Source organism: Anopheles ziemanni, chromosome 2, assembly GCF_943734765.1.
Source record: "Anopheles ziemanni chromosome 2, idAnoZiCoDA_A2_x.2, whole genome shotgun sequence".
NCBI classification, from domain to species: domain Eukaryota; kingdom Metazoa; phylum Arthropoda; class Insecta; order Diptera; family Culicidae; genus Anopheles; species Anopheles ziemanni.
Window position 1 is genome coordinate 39672901 of NC_080705.1, and position 19532 is coordinate 39692432.

Below are 19532 nucleotides of genomic sequence, written 5' to 3' on the forward strand. Positions count from 1 at the left end.
AAAATAATAATAATAAAAAACAAAAAGTATCAAAACACCCAGTGCCAATGTGCCAGTGATAGACTCGGATTTTACCGGACTGTTCCCAATGCCACAAGCCGCAGGCACCGGCAAAGTCGCTGCATCCAGCCAGGAGTTTAGCTCCACCGAGAACCCGTTTTCACTGCATCTCTTCATTACATAAAAGGTTCGCCAAAGTGATGTAACGAAGAAAACTGCACGCGTTGTACGCGGTGACAACTTCGTTCGGCACTTGTTTGGCCTGTTGCCTGATTCTTCCCGCTGCCGTTAATGCGGTCAGTATCATGGCACAGAGATTCGCCCACTGATATAAATTCATATTTCGAGTGTCCTAAAGCTATACGGTGACATAGGACATAATACGTGGATGGTGTCCCAGTGGGTTACATTTTCTCATGGGGATCATATGATCATCAGGGAGGGATTTTATTACGGGAGGGAGTTGAGATGAGTAAGTAGAAAGGCAGTTAGTCTCTGTTAGGTTAGGACCTCCACCAACCAAAGCCGGACCGTTGCCTACTTCTAGCATTGCGATCAACTTGCGTAATGTTTGAACGAGGTAAACCGTACAGCGTGGTGTCTAAATGTGCATGTGCTCAATTATGTAAGTCTGCATTGGGTTCGCAATCCTACGGCTTGGGCAGATTGTTGTTGCATACCGGCAAATGCACTTTTTCGACTCCCCGAACGCCTCCACCGTCGAGGTTGGTTTTGTTTCTGCAATTACTCTTAATCCACGGTAGCTGCATGCATTCTCTTGATTTTTTTTGTTTGTTTCTGCTATGTCTTGCTATTGCCCATAAGCATTTAGCTCATCGTCGTTTGATGGCTTTATTGGTGCAATTTTGCATGGCATTGTTTTTTGCTATTGTTACTAAAGAATCGGAAAGAAAGTTCTAGTATCCGTACTTACTTCACTGCAAGTAGGTAAATGGAAGACTGGAAATTGACAATTTCATACCAACAATGCAACACTGTTTCAGTTTAAGTTGCATTAAAGTTAACACATACATTTAAAATTGATTAGTCCTACTTTTTTCAAATTTAACAACAAATTCCAAAAGCTATTTCAATTTTTTTGATCGCAAATTACATTGTATGATGCAATATTGTTGTTCTCGTAATCTGAATCAGTTTTAGGATCAGTAGGCATTTTCATTCCAATTCTTTCCAAAACATTATAGCTTCGAAAAGATGCCTAGAATTACCATCAACGGGACATTATCTTGATCTTAGTAGACATCTTTAGAACTATTATGGAATCGGGTCAAATTTCCAGCATCTTTCGAAAAAAAAACTGGTTGAAATGATACCTTGGCACTTGGCAGGCAAGTGGCATTGATTATTGAGTATGGCACATCATCAATACTCATCATGTACGGATACTTTTTTGTCATCGATTTTGAACCTTTTTTTGGGTTTCGTTAGAACAAAGTGACCTACAAGTAACTTTTTCGAAATGTTAAGTACTCATTGGATAGATTAGAAGTTTATCTACGATATGTCGTTTAAATGGTTGTCCTAGGTCACGTAGTCGCTGAGATAACTAGGCTTAAAGTTGAAATTGGTAAATGTACGGATACTTTATTGTCAGACTGTATGTTTGAACTCAACAAATTCTTCTATGTTTGAGCATAACAATTTCTTTATGTACTGGCGGGTTTGAGATATGCATAGGCTGCGCATCATACAACCATTGTTGAATTAAGGCTTAATCTCGTTGTGGTACCTTGTTTGCAGAACATAAATCGCGCTGAAACCCGTACGAAAGTAGCAAAAGTATACGAACCATGTGGTACTTTGTCGCATGCTGCATAGTGCTGCTATTGTTATGGCTCCACCTCGACAACCTGAGACCGGCTAACTTCCCGCCCGGTCCGAAATGGTACCCGATAGTCGGCAGCGCGCTCTCGCTCATGTCCGCCCGCAACAAAACAGGAATGCTGTGCAAGGCGGTCGAGCGCATTGCCTTCGATTACCCCGAGCATCGAGGGGTCATTGGCTTCAAGATCGGCAAAGACATGGCGGTGATGGCGGTTACGGCCGAATCGCTCAAGGAGATGATGAACAACGAAGACTTTGACGGACGGCCAACGGGCATCTTCTACGAAACGCGCACCTGGGGTCTCCGGCGCGGAGTTCTGCTCACTGACGAGCAGTTCTGGCAAGAGCAGCGACGCTTCATCGTCCGCCATCTGAAGGAATTCGGCTTTGCCCGGCGCGGAATGACGGAGATCATCCAGAACGAGGCGGCCTTCATCCGCAAGGACTTCGAGGAGCTGATAGCGCAGAGCGGCGACGGATGCGCCGTGGTGCAGATGCAGGGCGCCTTCTCCGTGTACGTCCTCAATACGCTGTGGCTCATGATGGCCGGTGTGCGGTACGGGAAGGACAACAGCGACCTGAAGTACCTGCAGTCGCTGCTGCACGAACTGTTCGTCAACATCGACATGATGGGTGCGCTGTTCAGCCACTTCCCGTTCCTGAGGTTCGTAGCTCCGCGACTCTCCGGCTACCAGCAGTTCGTGGAGATCCACGAGTGCATGCACCGGTTCATAGGGGCCGAGGTGGAGCGCCATCAGCGCAACTTCAATCCCGACGACGAACCACGTGACCTGATGGACGTGTACCTGCGGACGCTGGAGAACAACAACGCACCGTCGGACAGCTTCTCCCGCGAACAGCTGCTCGCCGTTTGCCTGGACATGTTCATCGCCGGCTCGGAGACGACCACCAAAACTCTCGACTTCGCCTTCCTGTACATCGTGCGCAATCCACCGGTCATGCGCCGGATACAGCAAGAAATCGACGAGGTTGTCGGCCGCAGCCGGCTACCAACACTGGAGGATCGTCCAAAGTAAGTGAACTTTCAATTTCCAACCAGCTTTTGCTTAGCGAACAGAATGTTTAAATCATGTCAGCACACTTTCACTCAACTTTTACCCAAGAGCTACAAGGAGTGCTTTTTCTTGATTGCAGATTGAACTTTTTTAAAAAAATCAGTAACGAGAAAATTTGTTTATAAAATTCTATTCCAATCAAGTTGTTAAAACTTTAAGATAGAAAGTGTTTTTACTTAAGACACTTCGGAAAAATTGGGTTACAAAAAATCGAAGCTTAATTTATTGTTCTGAATCAGGTTTGTTATTAATGGGTTAGAATCATCCAATTCAACTTCAACTTAAAGTTAGTAAAAAGCAAGCTTTTCATTTCAAGCCGATGAATTCTGTCCCATTTTTTTTTTTGTACGATAGAAAGCTAAGCTTGCTGCGGGACTTTACTTTACTTGATTTTACTTTTAACACCCAGCATGCCATACTGTGAAGCAGCGACCCTGGAAGGATTGCGTTTGTTCATGTCGAATACATTCGGTATTCCACATCGAGCACTAAAGGACACCAAACTCTGCGGTTACGACATTCCCAAGGTATGTTCCATACATAATCTTTCGATCCGAGCGTCAACTGCTCATTACTGTCCGGTTCTTGCTTTCCCCAACCTAGGACACCATGCTGATAGGCATGTTCCGCGGGATGATGCTGGACGAGAATCTTTGGGAAAATCCGACCCACTACGTGCCGGAGCGATTCTTAAAGGACGGCAAAATACACATCCCGGCGCAGTACCATCCCTTCGGTGTGGGAAAGCACCGGTGCATGGGTGAGCTGATGGCCAAAAGTAACCTGTTCCTGTTCCTGACGACCACACTGCAGTCGTTCGATCTGCTGCTGCCCAAGGGAGAGCCCTTTCCGTCGGATGTACCGCTTGACGGAGCGACACCGAGCGTCCGGAAGTACCACGTTGCCATCCGTCCCCGCTGAGCCATTAAATGGTTGTGTTGTGTGAGAAAGCGCGAATGGGCAGGGCCATCATATCGTGTCGATAGATGGTCGCCTAAAGGAAGCTCGGAGCAAACAACAGTAACAAGTTTATTATAATATTTCACGCCCTTTCTACCACAAACAACGTGAATGGATCTACGTGTAGATCTTGAAACAAGTGGAATATCACAATAAAATAATAAGCAAAACATATTTCGGACTTACCATAGGCAGTAACTCCATTGAAATGGCATTCCTCCAGAAAGGTGTCCGTGTTCGCCGTAGCTGCTTACCAGTGCCTTCCATTTGTCATCAGCGCCGTAATCACAAAAAACAAGATCAAATCACACCAACGTAACGAGTGGCATACAGGACAAAACGTTTCCTGAATGTTTACTGTTCACTTCTTAGGCTTTTCTTGTTTTATAACAAAAAAGGGAGAAATACAATACAAATGTTGCACTTTTTCGTTTTCTTTTCGTTACAGCGAGATTAAATTGTTGTCTTTCTTAAATTGATTTGCATTGGTGTGTAATTAATGTTTATGTGTGAATGGTTGGGCCGTGTGTGTGTGTGTTGCTATTGGTTGTTGCTACACTGCTTACTGCGATTACGGAATCGAAATCGTGTCACAGCTTTTCTACATGCTCATTGCCCATCCATAGTGGTCAATACCATATTTCATACTATCTAATAGATCCTTCGACGGTTGAATTTCTGCGGGTTTGGAATAGAATGTATGTATATAACAACAGAGAACACAGAACACATCTGAGTGCTACCGAACCGACTGTCCACGGCGTCTTGTCGGCGGTAATAAACGGACCAGATGTAACGACTACGTAAGAACAAATCCTTTCCCAGGTCCGTAATTCCTATGTAATCCTTCCCATTCCAAGAACACTAGCTTGCGCTCTCTTTACCATTTTCCCTTCTAGGCTTCTCACTGTGTCTCGGTCACGACTTTCCAATGTTGAGTGTCGAGCGCGGAGTTGCAGCGTTCCGCCGTAATACCTCGTTCCTTCATATGGCGCGAGTCGAGACAGACATTGATCTTCCGGTGCTGTATCAATCCGCCATCCTTCAGCCGCCACTGTTGGTTCTCCGAATCGTCACAGTATTTCATCAGCACACTGTTGTACTTTGCACTGATCGTGAACTTGACCAGCGTCAGACAGAGATCATGATGTTTCAGTTCGCCCTTTCTATTGAGCACCCAGTTCTGGTTACCACCGTTGCCATGGCAGCTATACAAACCCACGACGGCCCCAGCAACATTACCAAGACTGTCTATACAGTACGCACCCTGCCGTATGCTTCCGTTGTTCCGCCGATCCGGTATACTAAGCTGAGGGTACACATTTTCCAGGTACCAGCGGAACGGTTTGCACTGTAACTCCCTCCGCAGCTGCAACCGATCGTCGATGTCTCCGAAGGGAATATTCGTAGCCAGCGGAACGGCCGCGTAATAGTACTTCTTGAACTCATCCATCCACACTTCGGCAGCGCGGCGCGTATTTTTGGCAAATATGTTCCCACTGCCACCACCCGGGAACGTGTACGGATGGCGCTTGCGGAACACGTGGCCGACACGGCTGCACGGGATGATCTCCAGCGAGCCGCCACATTGCCACACGCGAAAACTAATCTCCAGATTTTCGCCACCCCAAATGTCCATCTGCGTGTCGTAGGTGCCCAGCCGCTGGAAGTACGCTTTGTCGATCACGAACAGCCCGCCAGCGATCATCGGCGTGCGTATCGGTGCGGTCGGGTCGCGCTGCCGTGCCTTCCGCTCGGCATTGCTCAAGTACTCCCACTTGAACACCAAGTTCCAGTCGAACCCACCGCGCAGATCGGCCGACGCACCGATGTACTGAAACGTGTCCATGCTGATCACATCGATCACCGGACAGACGACGCGCGTCGGATCTTCGGCCACGCGTGCAAGCAGCGGCTCGAGCCAGTTCACATTGCATTCGCAGTGACTGTCCAGGAAGGTGAGCACCTTGGCGGTCGCCGCAGCCGCGCCGGTTACCCGAGACCGTACCAGACCTTCGCGTTTGGCGTTTCTGATCAGTCGCACCTTCTGGATCTTGGCCAGCTCCTGACCATCTTCGGGAAAGTCGGAATAGTCGTCCACCAGGATGATTTCATGGATTAGACGCTCTGGCGAACGATTCAGCACGCTGACCACCGTCCGCAGCAACGTACTGCGGGCTTCGTTATGGAACGTAATAATGACGCTGGTGGCGGGCAGATGCGCAATGCTGGATGGCTCGGACCAGCTGGACCGGCGGCACATCGCATTGCGCGTGTCCGGCAGCTCACGGTTGCTCTTCAATCCATCGCTCGCCTGCTGATTGAAGCGATTCCTTAAGTACGGATCCTCACCGCGCTGTAGACCACCCTTCTGAATGTAGCTCGTTTCGTCAAAGTAGTCCCACGTCATGGGCGGCGAGTTGTAACTAAATATACTATTGCTATTGCTATTGCTATTGCTACTGCTACTCAAGAGGTTGTGGCCATTCGTGCTGCTGCTGCTGAGCAACAAGCTGCTACTTTCCCCGTCCTTCGACTGGCTCAGGTGTTCATTGTCGCGATGCGTAAGCTCGTCGTGAGTACCGCCGTGGAAGCTGCGATCCGAGGACGCTGACGCGTGATGTGCCTTGCTGCTGCGCAAACGAAGCGCTCGATTGCCATCGTTATGATAGTAGTCTCCTTGGAAGTAGTAGATGACCACCAAAATCCACGTGATGGAGATGAGGCCGAACACTTTCACATTCCGTCTCATAGCGATCGCTTAGTGTGGCTGTTGTCGCGTTGCTCGTTCCAATGCAGAATAGGCGATTTCATCGATTTGCACAAGAAATGTCGCGCCCGAAAGGACTGCTGATCGCCTTGGACGTTGGGTCGGAATGACCAGCCGAGTGTTATACTGGACGCTGTTGATCCAGCAATGGTGGTTACTTTTAGTAACGTTGCACGGTGTGGATAATACTTTTACGTTCCATTCTTCCAACCCAGCGTTCCATTGGCTTGACCGCAGCGGGAAGAATTCAAAGCATTTGGTGTAAATTACTCGTTTCCCATCGATTTATCTGCAAAAAAGAGAAAAATAAGTATTAAAATTTGAATCAAAACATCCAGCTTTTCAGAGGTAAACTAAATAACCGTAAACAGTATGTGTTGCAATGGATTATCCATCCAGCTAAGATTTCATTCTTCAAACATTCCTTAATTTTTAAAGATACACTCTAGGTTAAATAATTTTAAAATAATCTAGACAGCAAATTTGATAAAAATAGAAAAAAGTCTCGAAATAAGTAACATAACTGTGAATTTGTTGATAATTTATTCTGCCAAGAGAAGGTTTAAAATTGAAAACAATTGATTGATTTTAGCTATTTTTAATTTGTCAACAAACGAACGAATATATACAATTTGGTTACGTTCTTGGACGTTTGCATTTGATAATTAATCGGACATCTCTGTCCGATCTCAGGAACAAAAAAACAAAAGAGCTAGTAATGTATAGAATAGTATTGCAATAGAAGCAATTTTACATGGCTCAAACACTCAAATGAAAAATGAACTACAAATCCATGCCCCAACACGTTCGAATGAGAGCACCAACGCCTGCTAATTGTTTCGTACATCAGAGCATGAAATTGTGCGGTGGTCGTTGAAACGCGAGCTCGCGGTTGAAAGCATAGATTCGCTGTTTTTTTTCTACTTTGTTTCCTCAGAGCATAAGCGGTACTTAACACCCTATCCCATTTATGCACCCCAGGAGACCCCATCGATTGGCTGACGTCCGGGGGAAACGAAGTGGCCCGGGCGGAAACCGGCGCGCTGCTTAGCCATCACGAGATCGGCACGGTTGAGAAACAGATCGTTACGTGCCCAGATTCCGCTCACTTCGCGATCGGTAGAAATCCGCGCCGAAAGCGTCAGGCCTTTATGGAGCCACAAATTGCTTTTGCCGTTCACATATGAATGATTTGCAGGGGTTTTCTGCAGACGAAAGGTGCAGAGAGATGCATGAAGGCGCTCCATCTGGCGGAGCTGCAGCATCCGTGTTCCGTTCGTAAGATGCCTTGCGGCGTTTGTGGTATATTTTTGGAGAAGCTATTCTTTCCGACCTTGACCTTCGAGCGCGTATATGGCACCGATACACATATGGTTTTAATGTGGAACGGCGAAGACGCAACGGGTTTTTGGAAGTAAAATCTACCCGCATACGGATATATCAAGTTTTTCGAAAGTGCATGAAGGTACTGATTGATTTTTACAGCTGTTCACTTATAGGCTGCTCAACTGACTCAGCAACAGCAAGGCGCTTAAGTTAATATATAAGTAATGTATTATGCGGATAAAAAGACTTTGAAATGATTCAGAAAGGTATTCCCATAAATACTTCCCAAGAAGTATCTCTTGGGCTGGTCTGTACTCAATAACACTAAAAAGAGATTCTGTAAAGTCTTGTGAAAAGTAGCTAAACAAATTTTTTAAAGTATAATTTCTAAACTATAACTTTGTTTTTTTTTTATTATGTGGATGATTCTCCCCAATTGATTTTTACAGCATCCGACCGAGAGAGTAAAGTACACTTTAATCGATTATGTTGTATGATATAATTCATCAACTCGCTTGGTGAGCGTGTTGCAACTAAGTAGAGCCTCCCATACGAACGCAAACTAACCCGAGCATTTTGATTAGGCTTTCATTTTTAGTTTTTTTTTTACCTCAAGAGCTTGTGAGCGCTTTCCGGGTGCAGAAGCAAAATCATCTGCTGGCTTTCAATTGAATACCAGCCAGACTAACCAACGAGCCACTTGCGAGCATCCAATGCACGGTTCCTTTCTCCCTGTGGTTTTCCCAACAGCTTAGTACCGAAACACTACACCATAAGCATTACCTAACTAAAAGTGCAAAGACCGGTCGAAAATCGTGAGAATCCGGAAAGCAGGCAGATTGCTAGTTTGTACATTCCTGCATATTTTATTTTCCATTTTTTCTTTGGTTTTTTTAGTGAAAGTGTATGTATGTTCACAGTGAAAGTTTATTTTCTTCAAGTTAAAATAATATGTATATTTTTGATTTTTTTTGCCAAGCCTAATCGATGAGGAGGATGTGCAAAAATTAAAAGATGCTTCAGCCTTTTAAGCGTTCCGAACCAATATTGGAATTGTTCGTTTTCAACATGAATCACAAATACGATTGGCTGCAGATTTGCGTATTTTCACTGGCAAAACCCTTTCGTTTAGCACAACGTACAGTTTGTTGAATTCATAATTACTTTCACAAATTTACATATTACCTTGAACACATTTGGACTATAACGGATGCTGCATGGACTATTCAGAAAATCTCAAAATAGAGTTTGAACACTGGTAGTTTTCCAGCACGTGATGTTGAATTGAAGGCTGATTTTTCGCAATGCTAGTTTTACCCCTTTTGGCAAGGGTTGTCTTTTCAACTTTTCTTTATTTCTAATGACACTTTTGTCGAACAACAAAACAAAGAAGCTCACAGAATCGGCACACACGGGATCACTGCAGTGGAGAACATTCAGGCAAACACAACGCGGAAGCAAGTTAGACGAAGGCTCACGAGGAATTGAACTAAGGAAGCGACTGTTACAACACGGCGAGCCTACTAATGTTGCGAAGGAGTTATTTGTCTGCTCGTGGCCTGCTGCGTTCGATACTGCAACGATGGTATCTTCTGGATACGGAATTGAATCTCCGCACAACATCATTCGCGCAATCCCGTTCACTCTCGCTTGTTCTCCTTCTCCTTCTGACGCTGCTGCTCTTTCTCTTTTACATGCAACTCTCTTTTATTCACAACAGTGGAAAACCCTATCACCCGTGACCACAACAGTCATCCGCGCCTTGTGGCGCCCGTGCGCTCTCGTTGGCCCCCCCACATGTCTATTGTTTTACGTTTCACCGGGCTTTGATGAAATTTGAAAAAAAAAGAAAACCAACCAAACCAACAACGAAATGACGGGAACCAGACTGGTTACGGTAATAGAGGGGGGAAGGGATGTGGCCAATGGAACCGTTTTCTCACTTCCACTTGAGGAGAGGGAAAATTTAATAAATAAATAACCACCTAACCGACCGACAATAGCCGACCATTTTCTCCCAAGAATCAACGGTGGGTGCAGCGAAGACGTCTAGAGCATTTGCCGACACGCAACCTTTCGTCGCGCGCGCATTTTGCTCATCGCACGAAGACGGCCGTCTCGGAGCCAATCCGACCCCACCACTTACCTACATTTTTCTTCCTCTGGCTTGGCGCGGATCACCACAACACAGCGCGAAATGTGTGGCCGTGTGTGCAAATCTATATGCGATTCGCATCTCGTCTTGGCACACGGTCCTGTGCTGTGCAGAGATGCGGAATGATGCACTACAGCGCGCGCACGACCATGCAATGCGAGTAAGCGCACTGAGGAACGGTTGAGAAAAATAATAATAAATAGCACCGTGCGGTTCCGTTGACTTCGATTGTTGGCGAACGCAGATCGCGCGAATGGTGGAAAAACGAAATGGTAGCGTGCCCTAAGTAGGTGGCCCTCCTTTGTGGCTTAACGGGGCGGCACTGATGCTCAATCGCTAGGTAGGCAAATTTTCTGCTAGTCCGAGAGATGAACGTGAATAGAATGGTGAGGGGAGGGGGTGCATGAAAGGAAGCGGGACGATTCCACCCTTCTCCAACGGGGGATGCTTGGCTGAATGTAGTAACATGCACGGTTTCCACTCCAAAAAGCAATTCATATTTAGGAGGAGAGTGTCGACGGTTACTAACACCACCGGGGCTAAGCCACTACCTTCTATTTTGCCAGTTATGCTGCAGTTTATTCCGTGGATGTGGTTGCTGCAAAACTGCAATCTCCAGCGACCGGGTTCCAGCCAGAAAACGAACTACATACGTTGGAAAATCACTAGCCAACTTTACCCCACCGGGGGTAACGAATTTTCGTCCTACTACGCGTGCGTTCGAAAGAATCGATAACGTATATTCTCCGCTGCTCTCACTTTATGTTACATCTTGTTTGGCACGAGCATTTTCCGTTGTTTTGTTTTTTGTTACCCACCCGCGCCCCCGTCACATTGTAAATAATCGGTTATTTAATTCTACCTTATTGTATCAGCACTTACCATTTTAAATAATTCACTTTGCCGTTGCTCTGAAAGCAGCTGGCACGATAAAATCTGTACATTTTTCCACGATCATTGTCAAACTGCCCTGAACACCGGACGATCCACATCCGGGGTGTACCACGGCGTACAAAACAGTATTATTGGGCAACATGGTAATGAGCCGTTCTTTTTGGCTCTCTCTGTTTTGCTCTTCGATTTTACTTTCACTTTTCTCCTGCTTCTTGCGCGAGTCGAGGACACGGCAAATTTTTTTGTACACAAACTCCAATCAAGGTAGCTTTGGAATTTCAGGTAGCATGTCGCAGATTGATTGGACGTTTCGATACGACCAAGGTATGTGTATCACATCCCGGTATTCTGTGAGCTGGGCAAGGTTGTTTTTATCACCTATGTTTCTACAGGTTGGTTTCTATAGCATTTGACAGCGAACACACAGTGGATTTGGAAATAGTACGGAACAAGGTTACTCTGTCTTGAACAAGCCTCTGTTGGTTGAAGCAAGTACATATTATGATTCTTTAATTGTTTGATTGTTTGTTTGATTACTTTTACTTGTTTTTGTATTCCAATATTGTCCATCTTGATCACCAAAGAAAAGACGAAAAACGATTGTAGTACACCTTGATAATATGTCAAATTGTGAACTGCCAATTCGCCATACGGAAAGCTACCTATAAATGTAAGTAACTTGATATCAAAGGCAGAAAAAATCTCCTAAAAAGACCTACATTTGTCAGAATACACAACAGTGAATTGTAATAAGCATACAAAGACGAAGGTCGCGAAAGAGGATAAATTGATTAGTTTTGTTTGGCTGTAAAAGGGAGCGGATTTCATCACCGATTTCCCGAAACCCACCTTGTGACCGTAATCCTGCTGTTCTAAGGAAAAGTAAAACAATCGGATGGCGATCAATCAAAACACCACCGAATCGTCGTTTCAAAGTAGTGGCAATGGAGGAAGTGAATCAGCGTCCAAACTGCGAAAACTACTGGAGGGGCTGCTGAGCGTAGAAAATTCGGACGGTTTGACCGAGGCAGAGTATCGTCAGATATGCGAGTATATCTGTTCCCTACTGCTGGCCGATCAGATCGACAAGAGTGCGATGCCAAACATACGCAACATGCAATCGCTTGCGGAAATCATCACGAAGCAGTTCCAGCAACTGGTCGAGATAAACGCCTATCGCGATCTGGTGCAGCATTGCCTGGAGAAGCTGTACACCGACGATGCATTTGCAGAGAAAAAGATCCCCTCCCCGTATGTCACAATCATGCTGGCCCTAATGGAACCGAAGCAGGGCGTCGCATGGATTCTGTCCAAAAACCTGATCGATGAAGCTATCGTTAAAATTCTTACCGTTTTCATCGACTGGCTGTGTATGATCAATTTTGCGCCAAATCTCAATGTTTGGATTATGCTACTGATCGAAGGACTTCGGGTAAGATTTTTGTGTATGATGTACATATATGAAATCGTTTGAATCAAACACATTTTTTTTAATACTTTGCAGGCCAAAGGAAAAACTAACTGTATTTCGAAAGTTAGAAAGGATAGACTGAAACAATGTATGGATCGCATGCATCTTCCCCATTTTCAAAAACAAGTCGGCCCAGTTATTACGTGTTTGGAAGCTGGAGAGTTACGATCGGTAATATTAACAGCACCAAATGGCAGATTCAGCGATACATTGATGTTTCTCTTCTGCAGGATATTGGTCGGCTGAGCTACGCCTACTCAGAACCGTTCGACAATGTTGTAATTGGTGACAATAGTTTGACCCGTTCAAATGCACGGGTTGGATTGGTCAATTTGGGTAACACATGCTATATGAACAGCGTGGTGCAAGCGTTGGCCATGACTAAGCAGTGAGTACTGTTCAAACATTATTTGCGATTGTATATCGAAAGAAAAACGTTCCTAACCTAAAAACTATCTCCTCTTGGAAGGTTTTGCACGGAAGTGTTGCTCAAGCAGATCGATGCACCGCCTTTTTCCGAGGTGCAACAGCTACTAGCTCTTCTGATTCATTCGCGACGACCAGAACTGACGCCGCGAGCAGTGCTTGCTTCAACCAGGCCACCAGGCTTCGCACCGGGGTATCAGCAGGATTCATCCGAGTTTCTCAGCTATCTTCTTGATCGGTTGCACGAGCAGGAGAAAAAGCTGCTCCATCAAGCGAGTATCCATCAGCAGCACCAAGATACCGGTTTGCCACTAGTTGCTAGCACCCACAGTGGCGGCGCCAGTAATCAGCCTAAAACTCTCGTTCAGAAAACCTTCGAAGGGCAGCTTTCGGTAGGATGCTTGTGTGCAGTTTGCAACAGTACGAACCATACGATCGAAACTTTCCGATCGCTGGATCTGTCCTTTCCCGATGACAACGAGCTGGGAGTGTCAGCAGACGGTACACATTCTGTCCAGAAACTGCTCGATTATTTCTGCTCCTCGGAGAAACTTACCGGCGAGAATCAGTACTTCTGTGATCGCTGTCAGCAGTTGCGTGATTGTGATCGCTCCGTAACGGTCACCGTGCCGCCACAAAACTTGATACTTACCATCAAACATTTCCGTTACGACCAGAGTCGCAATCTGCGTGCAAAACTGATGAACAAAATACTGCACAATGAAAACATTTCGCTCGCCGTAACGGACGCAGATGGGCACCGTCGGCAGTTGCACTACCGAAACTATGCGGTAGTCGTTCACTACGGTACGAACATGGACTCCGGACACTACTACACTTACGCACAGGACGGTTCGGGATCGTGGTTTAAATTTAACGACAACTACGTTACCGAATGTTCGACCAGCGATCTACAGAACATCCCGAGCCCGAACACACCGTACATTCTTTTCTATCAGCTCGTCATGGATAACGTTGTGGGTTCGCCGACCGGGGGGACAACAATTTCCGCGGCAGCAAACAATCCCAGCTCCATAAGTTCCGCGTCGGTCTACGGTGCGCCGAGTGGCGGTGGTGTATACGAAAACTTTCCAGCTCTAAACGAGCTGCCCAGTCGGTTGCAGGAATTCGTACGCGATGATAATCTACTGTATCACCGAGAGGTTCAAGAGCAGCGCGACAAAAAAGCCTCCAAGATGCCTTTCCTTTCCTTGGGAGGTTCCGGAGGGAATCGCCGCCAGTCGGATGACTACGACGATCCGCCACCAAGTTCCTGCAACAGCAAGTGGATTACACCGTCAAACAATTTCATCTTTTAAACCACGGCCCATGTCGACTAGGTTCGCTTTCCAGTGCGGATAGGCTTTTTCCGTTTTCATTTCCCTTCCATCATCCCCTATTTTACGACAAAAACCAGGGATAAACATTATAAGTTGTTGAAATTATTTAAAAAAAAAGGTGAGAAATGATATATAAATCTTTTTTCGATGAGTTTTATTGCAATCGTATCGTAGCAGAATACCCGTTAGATTGCTGTACCGAAATTAGAAAATTCGTTGAATTCAGTGGTTTCATTTTCATTCATTCTTTTCCAATAGATTGAAAAATTCTGCTTATCGCACAATTTTTCCTAATGAAAGAGTTTTTGTTACTTTTGATTGCTCGGTAGGAAAGAATCATATCCTTCTCAATGTGTATTTTTAATAAACTAAATTTGTTAAACAAGCCTGAGTGTTCTTTATAAACTTAATTTGATATCTCATGATGTATCCGAATATGACGACTTAAATTTAGTAAAATTAGTAAAACGAGGCTTGATTTAAAGCATGGCCAGTATGAGCTCGCAATAAAGTGTGCATGTAAGAAGCTGGCCTTGTTGAGATCGTAAGTTATTTATGATTTGCAGTATGGATCAAGCGAGGCCAGAATGCCAGAACAGGCTTCTCCTCGCCAGTGTTCAATTTCTTCGTCCAACAACTGTCACTCAGTTTACCTCGGCCACTGGGAAAGGACAGAGGCAAACAATAAAGAAAAGTTTTACTCGAGAAGATCTTGGTATTGCTGCAAGCTGTCAAAGTGCGTTCATTCATTTGAAATTGGAATATTGCTCGCAAAGCATCGATTACAAACAAATCTTTTCTGTGGGTTTCTCGGTGGGCTTGTAAAGTGTTGCTAGAACTGGACAGTTTTTGTGATAGCAGGAATTTTGTTGTTTGTTTTGTTGGGTCGTAATTGAGTAAACGTGACGTAGGTGCACGTTGAATCGTATCGCGTCGTATCGAATATTTTATCGTGTGGCAACTTGAACGCGTGAAATAGGTAAAAAAAATATCGTCAACAGTTTACCATGGGAAAATCGACGCAGAATCCGATCGATCAGGATGGTAGTAGCGATCGCATCACTGCCCGCGTTGGATCTCGCACAAAGGTAAAAATAATACATTAACGTAATATGTGGGCTAATTTTTTTATAACTTACCTTATCACTTTTCGTTTCTATGGCAACACCCAGAAAGCTAAAATCGTGTTCGATCCGTCCGACCATCATGTGCCACGGAAACGAAATCGGAGGAGTGAAAATGATTTTCCAGCTGTAACGACCCCAAAGTCCGAACCGAACCGAACAGCGACACCTTCGTCGTCCTCGTCAACTGATGGAGGAAGCAACAACGTGTCCACATCTCCTGGAGGGCATCAAGGAGCGACACCGAGTGGATCATATCGCTTTTGTATGGTATGCGGGAAAAACGGCCCTGGCCGGATGCCGCGCAAAACGGCTATTGCTCCATGGACTTGTCCCGGATGCTTGTGGGACAAGGAAGCGGAAAACCCGAACAAATCCCACGACAAGCATCAAGAACAAAGCTCTATGCAGCCGACCAGCAGTGACCGAGGGTTCGAAGAGGAAGACACCAAACAACAGCAGGATTTTGCCGGTTTTAGTGAAACAGAACTGAGTGGACATGGAAACGATGACGCACCAGAAAACGAATGTTTGTCCGCAAAAATTAAAGAGGAAGAACCAGACTCAGAGCGAGTGGACGACTATCGGCGTTCAAGCGAAAGGATCGTTTGTAAGCAGGAAAAATCTGATCGAACCATTGCTAAGGAAGAAAAGGAAATTCGTTTCTGGTCGTGCGACGATGTTTGCCGTTATTTTAGTCGACACTGTCAAGACTGGGGAGATTTATTTCAGGAACAGGTACCTAAACCTTGTTCGGTTTTTGTGAATGCTTACTCATTACACTCTAAAACCCCACAGGAAATCGATGGCCCATCGTTGCTTCTCATGCAAAAAGGAGACGTACTTTCAAGATTCGGTCTTAAATTGGGGCCCGCTATGGAACTGTATCAGCGGATAGTAGCCCTACAAAATGGAGATCGTGAAATCGTTGATGTTCGCTTGACTTGGATATGAATATAAAAATAAAAGATCATTACATTTTATATTTTATTTTAACAAATAACATTTTGTTTACATTACCTTTTAGGGCAGTATTTTCCCTTGAATTTCTAAAACTGCAAATAGTAATGCGTATGCGTACTAAAATTGCTAAAAGGGACAGCGTGAACGGCGTCGTTAAGGTAAGTGATGCTTGTAAATACCGCTTTCAGGAAAGAAAGTATATTTAACTTGCCATCGCTTCATATAATAAATATAGAAATAAATGGATGCTAGAGTAAAGCGACGAGTACTGCATTAAAATTATCCAGGAAATTAAGAATTTCCTACAATATGGAAATTGTTTATATGTATTCTCAACCGTAGCGCATCATGCTGACATGCACAAAGATGGTTGCGGTGCGTACGGCAAATGTCCCAGGTAACCAAATCAAATTCTGTCGATTGAGTGAACCAAATGAAATGAACTTGTTATTAGAGATTCATGTGGTTTACCATGATCATTTGTCTGATCACCCCGTTTAGAACATTTTGACAAAACGTCAAAAGAAAAACCAAAGAAATTTATGACAGTCCAGTTATTGTTGCTTACTTTTACTACGGTCGTTGCACACTCAATTGTAACACGCTTTCTAGACTGCGCTGACAGGCGCTGAACTCCATGCAAAAAAAATCTAGCGCGATTCGCGCGACATCGCGCAAGGTTTTTTTATATGGAGTTCAGCTGCTGTCACTCGGGGTCCACACTACAGCGCGACGTCGCCTGACAGGAGCTGAACTTCATATAAAAAAAAACCTTGCGCGATTCGCGCGACATCGCTGCCTCGTCCGTACCGTATTCGTCCATCCTTCACGCGCAAACCATTTTAAAGTGTACTTGTCTAAACGTTAATTTATAGATAATAGAGTACTTTTTAAGTGTATCATAAGACACAACATTTTTAGACAGTTATTGCTCTGTACGTAAGATGGCATTGGCATACTACACACAGACAAGAGAGCCTGAAAAATTCAGAGATCCTCGAGTTCCATAAATTCAAAAGTCCGTGACACTCCGAGGGTTTCACTAAAATAGATACATCATGTTTTTTTCATGATCAATCTCCAAGCATTCCCAACGAAAAATTTTGGCGTTATTTTGGGGTAAAAGAATTCTCTTCAGAACTGCCCGCTCTTCTTTTCAGAATTCTTTTACCCCTTCTTTTGCAGCAGATTTCCTATGCAATCTAAGCGTAAACTGACTTCTGAAAAGAAGTGTAAAACAATTCTCTTTATACTTGCGGGACGCCTCAAAAGAGAACGCTTTTGACGTGACAGTGCGTTTATAATATCTATTTCTGACTATACGTGGGAAAAAACGTATACTCATTCGTAGTAGATTATATTAGCTGGGTTCAGGATATCTTTTCTTTCCCAAAATAATTATTTTCTTGCAGGAAAATATTTTTGTTTGTTTTATTGTTTTGATATATCGATAATAATAATATATTATCGTCCGGTTCGGAAGGCAATCAGGCGAAACATCCAGAAATGGTCCGACCCCTCCTCTGGTTCGTGCTGGCAAACAGCGACCACGGATCGTAGCAGGCTCCTTCGATGAATGATGTGCAGCACCACTCTGTCATGGTCAGTGAAAACACGTAGAACGCGTTGATGTTCACTTGAAGCCGCTCCTTGAAAAGAATGGAGATTTCTTGATGAAAGGCGCGGACAAATCATTATCAGTAAGAACTCTGCTGTGGGTTCTTACACACGTACTTACTGTCTGGTGCGAGTTAACCCGGCCCCGATTAATCACCCCGAGTCGGTCGATCCAAGCGCTGCTATCGGACACTGGCCACCGATGCTATGTTACACCCGGTAACAACCGATGATCGCCACGATGTCCAACCGCCACCGACCAACTATTAACGCTGTGTTGCAGTTTCGGCGCCTGTCTCTAAGGGTCATCGTCTCTTCCTGTTATCTTTCCTGCCCTTTTCCTACCATGTTCCATGATGTTGTTTAAACACTTGTCTATAAACTTCACTCCGATTCAGACACCCAAACCCGCGAAAGCGTTATTATTAACTCGCGCTTCCGAGCAAGTTGCTTCGATTTCATTAAAAAGAAAACAAATTTTGGCAATCGAAGTCTCATGACGTTTCGTTTGACGATTGTGCCGAATACGCTTTGGTAGGTTATGAGGTGTAAATGTCAAAAAAGCCTACCAAAAATACACTTAGCAAGGTTCTTTTTGGTAGGCATGTATACCTTTTGTAGGAAAGTGCAGCAAGGTTCTCCTTGGGTTTTTATTTCAGGTTCACAAACGAAAACGAAAATGACAGCAGCAATGCATGGCGTTCATTCATGAACCAACCGGGAAGCATCAATGTTTTCAATTCATTCGATTCGAATTGTATCGTGTTCGACTCGGGCGATAGACTCCATGAATCCACATGTTCAGAAAAAAGCATGGAAGTTGGATGCTGCGCCGTAATGGACGTTGCTAAAATTACGAGTGCAAGAAAGTAACTATGTTTTATTCACATTAAAACTTGACAATATTGTCTTATGAATAATATTATCCAGAAATATTAACCATTCCATTAGAAAATATATGGTCTCTTGAAACATTTCATCTCCCCATGCTGCTCTCTGCTAACGTTCATATTTTATTACCAATTTCATTCCCACGCTACATGCTTTCTGCGCAGGAACGTCTCTACACTTGGCAACGATAGTAAACCCTTTGAAGAAAAAAAATCAGTTAAACCACGACCAGCAGGACGATAAGATTGTCACATACACTGTACGAGAATATCCTGTAAGGTTCTCATTTCTTTCTGCTTCTGCAGCTATTGAATGTAATACGAAATTATCCTTAGCAGTTGAACGAAGGTGTGATTTCATAAAATGTGCAAGTATGTTATTGCGGAGTTCTTAAATCTCGTGTCCGATCCTGGGACATTAGCTAATTAAATAGTGGATATTTCCAAGTCAGCAGTGTTTAGTAGTGCCGTGACTTCTATCTGCAAACATCTCCGCTCGAATCAGTGAACAATATTGCAAGTTTGCATGCTCCTCTTTTCCCTCTACGCATAGAACCACGTACTGGCAAGTTTATCGCATTCGTTTACTGCAAAGTTTGGCGCAAATATCGAACTGATCCTGACCGTTCTGTTGCAGCTAGAGAAGGGAACTTGCTTCAAAAGTAAACAATCAAA

At 44.5% G+C, this 19532-nt stretch overlaps 4 protein-coding genes across 4 annotated transcripts; 3 read left to right on the forward strand and 1 right to left on the reverse strand.

The window, feature by feature from the left end:
- Nucleotides 1-1811: 1811 nt before the first annotated feature.
- LOC131282310 (probable cytochrome P450 303a1) lies at nucleotides 1812-3842 on the forward strand. Its single transcript, XM_058311727.1, has 3 exons — nucleotides 1812-2878; nucleotides 3331-3448; nucleotides 3525-3842. Exons 1-3 carry the CDS (start codon nucleotides 1812-1814, stop codon nucleotides 3840-3842), a joined length of 1503 nt encoding a protein of 500 aa, XP_058167710.1.
- Nucleotides 3843-4785: 943 nt separating this feature from the next.
- LOC131281457 (polypeptide N-acetylgalactosaminyltransferase 2) lies at nucleotides 4786-6633 on the reverse strand. The gene has a single exon (XM_058310790.1). It carries the CDS (start codon nucleotides 6631-6633, stop codon nucleotides 4786-4788), a length of 1848 nt encoding a protein of 615 aa, XP_058166773.1.
- Nucleotides 6634-11746: 5113 nt separating this feature from the next.
- Nucleotides 11747-14432, forward strand: LOC131285501 (ubiquitin carboxyl-terminal hydrolase 35). The gene is made up of 4 exons (XM_058314362.1): nucleotides 11747-12458; nucleotides 12531-12668; nucleotides 12728-12885; nucleotides 12967-14432. Exons 1-4 carry the CDS (start codon nucleotides 11922-11924, stop codon nucleotides 14240-14242), a joined length of 2109 nt encoding a protein of 702 aa, XP_058170345.1. The 5' UTR covers nucleotides 11747-11921; the 3' UTR covers nucleotides 14243-14432.
- A 500-nt stretch (nucleotides 14433-14932) lies between these two features.
- Nucleotides 14933-16364, forward strand: LOC131281026 (polyhomeotic-like protein 3). Its single transcript, XM_058310278.1, has 3 exons — nucleotides 14933-15351; nucleotides 15436-16125; nucleotides 16186-16364. Exons 1-3 carry the CDS (start codon nucleotides 15271-15273, stop codon nucleotides 16339-16341), a joined length of 927 nt encoding a protein of 308 aa, XP_058166261.1. The 5' UTR covers nucleotides 14933-15270; the 3' UTR covers nucleotides 16342-16364.
- The last annotated feature ends 3168 nt before the right edge of the window (nucleotides 16365-19532 follow it).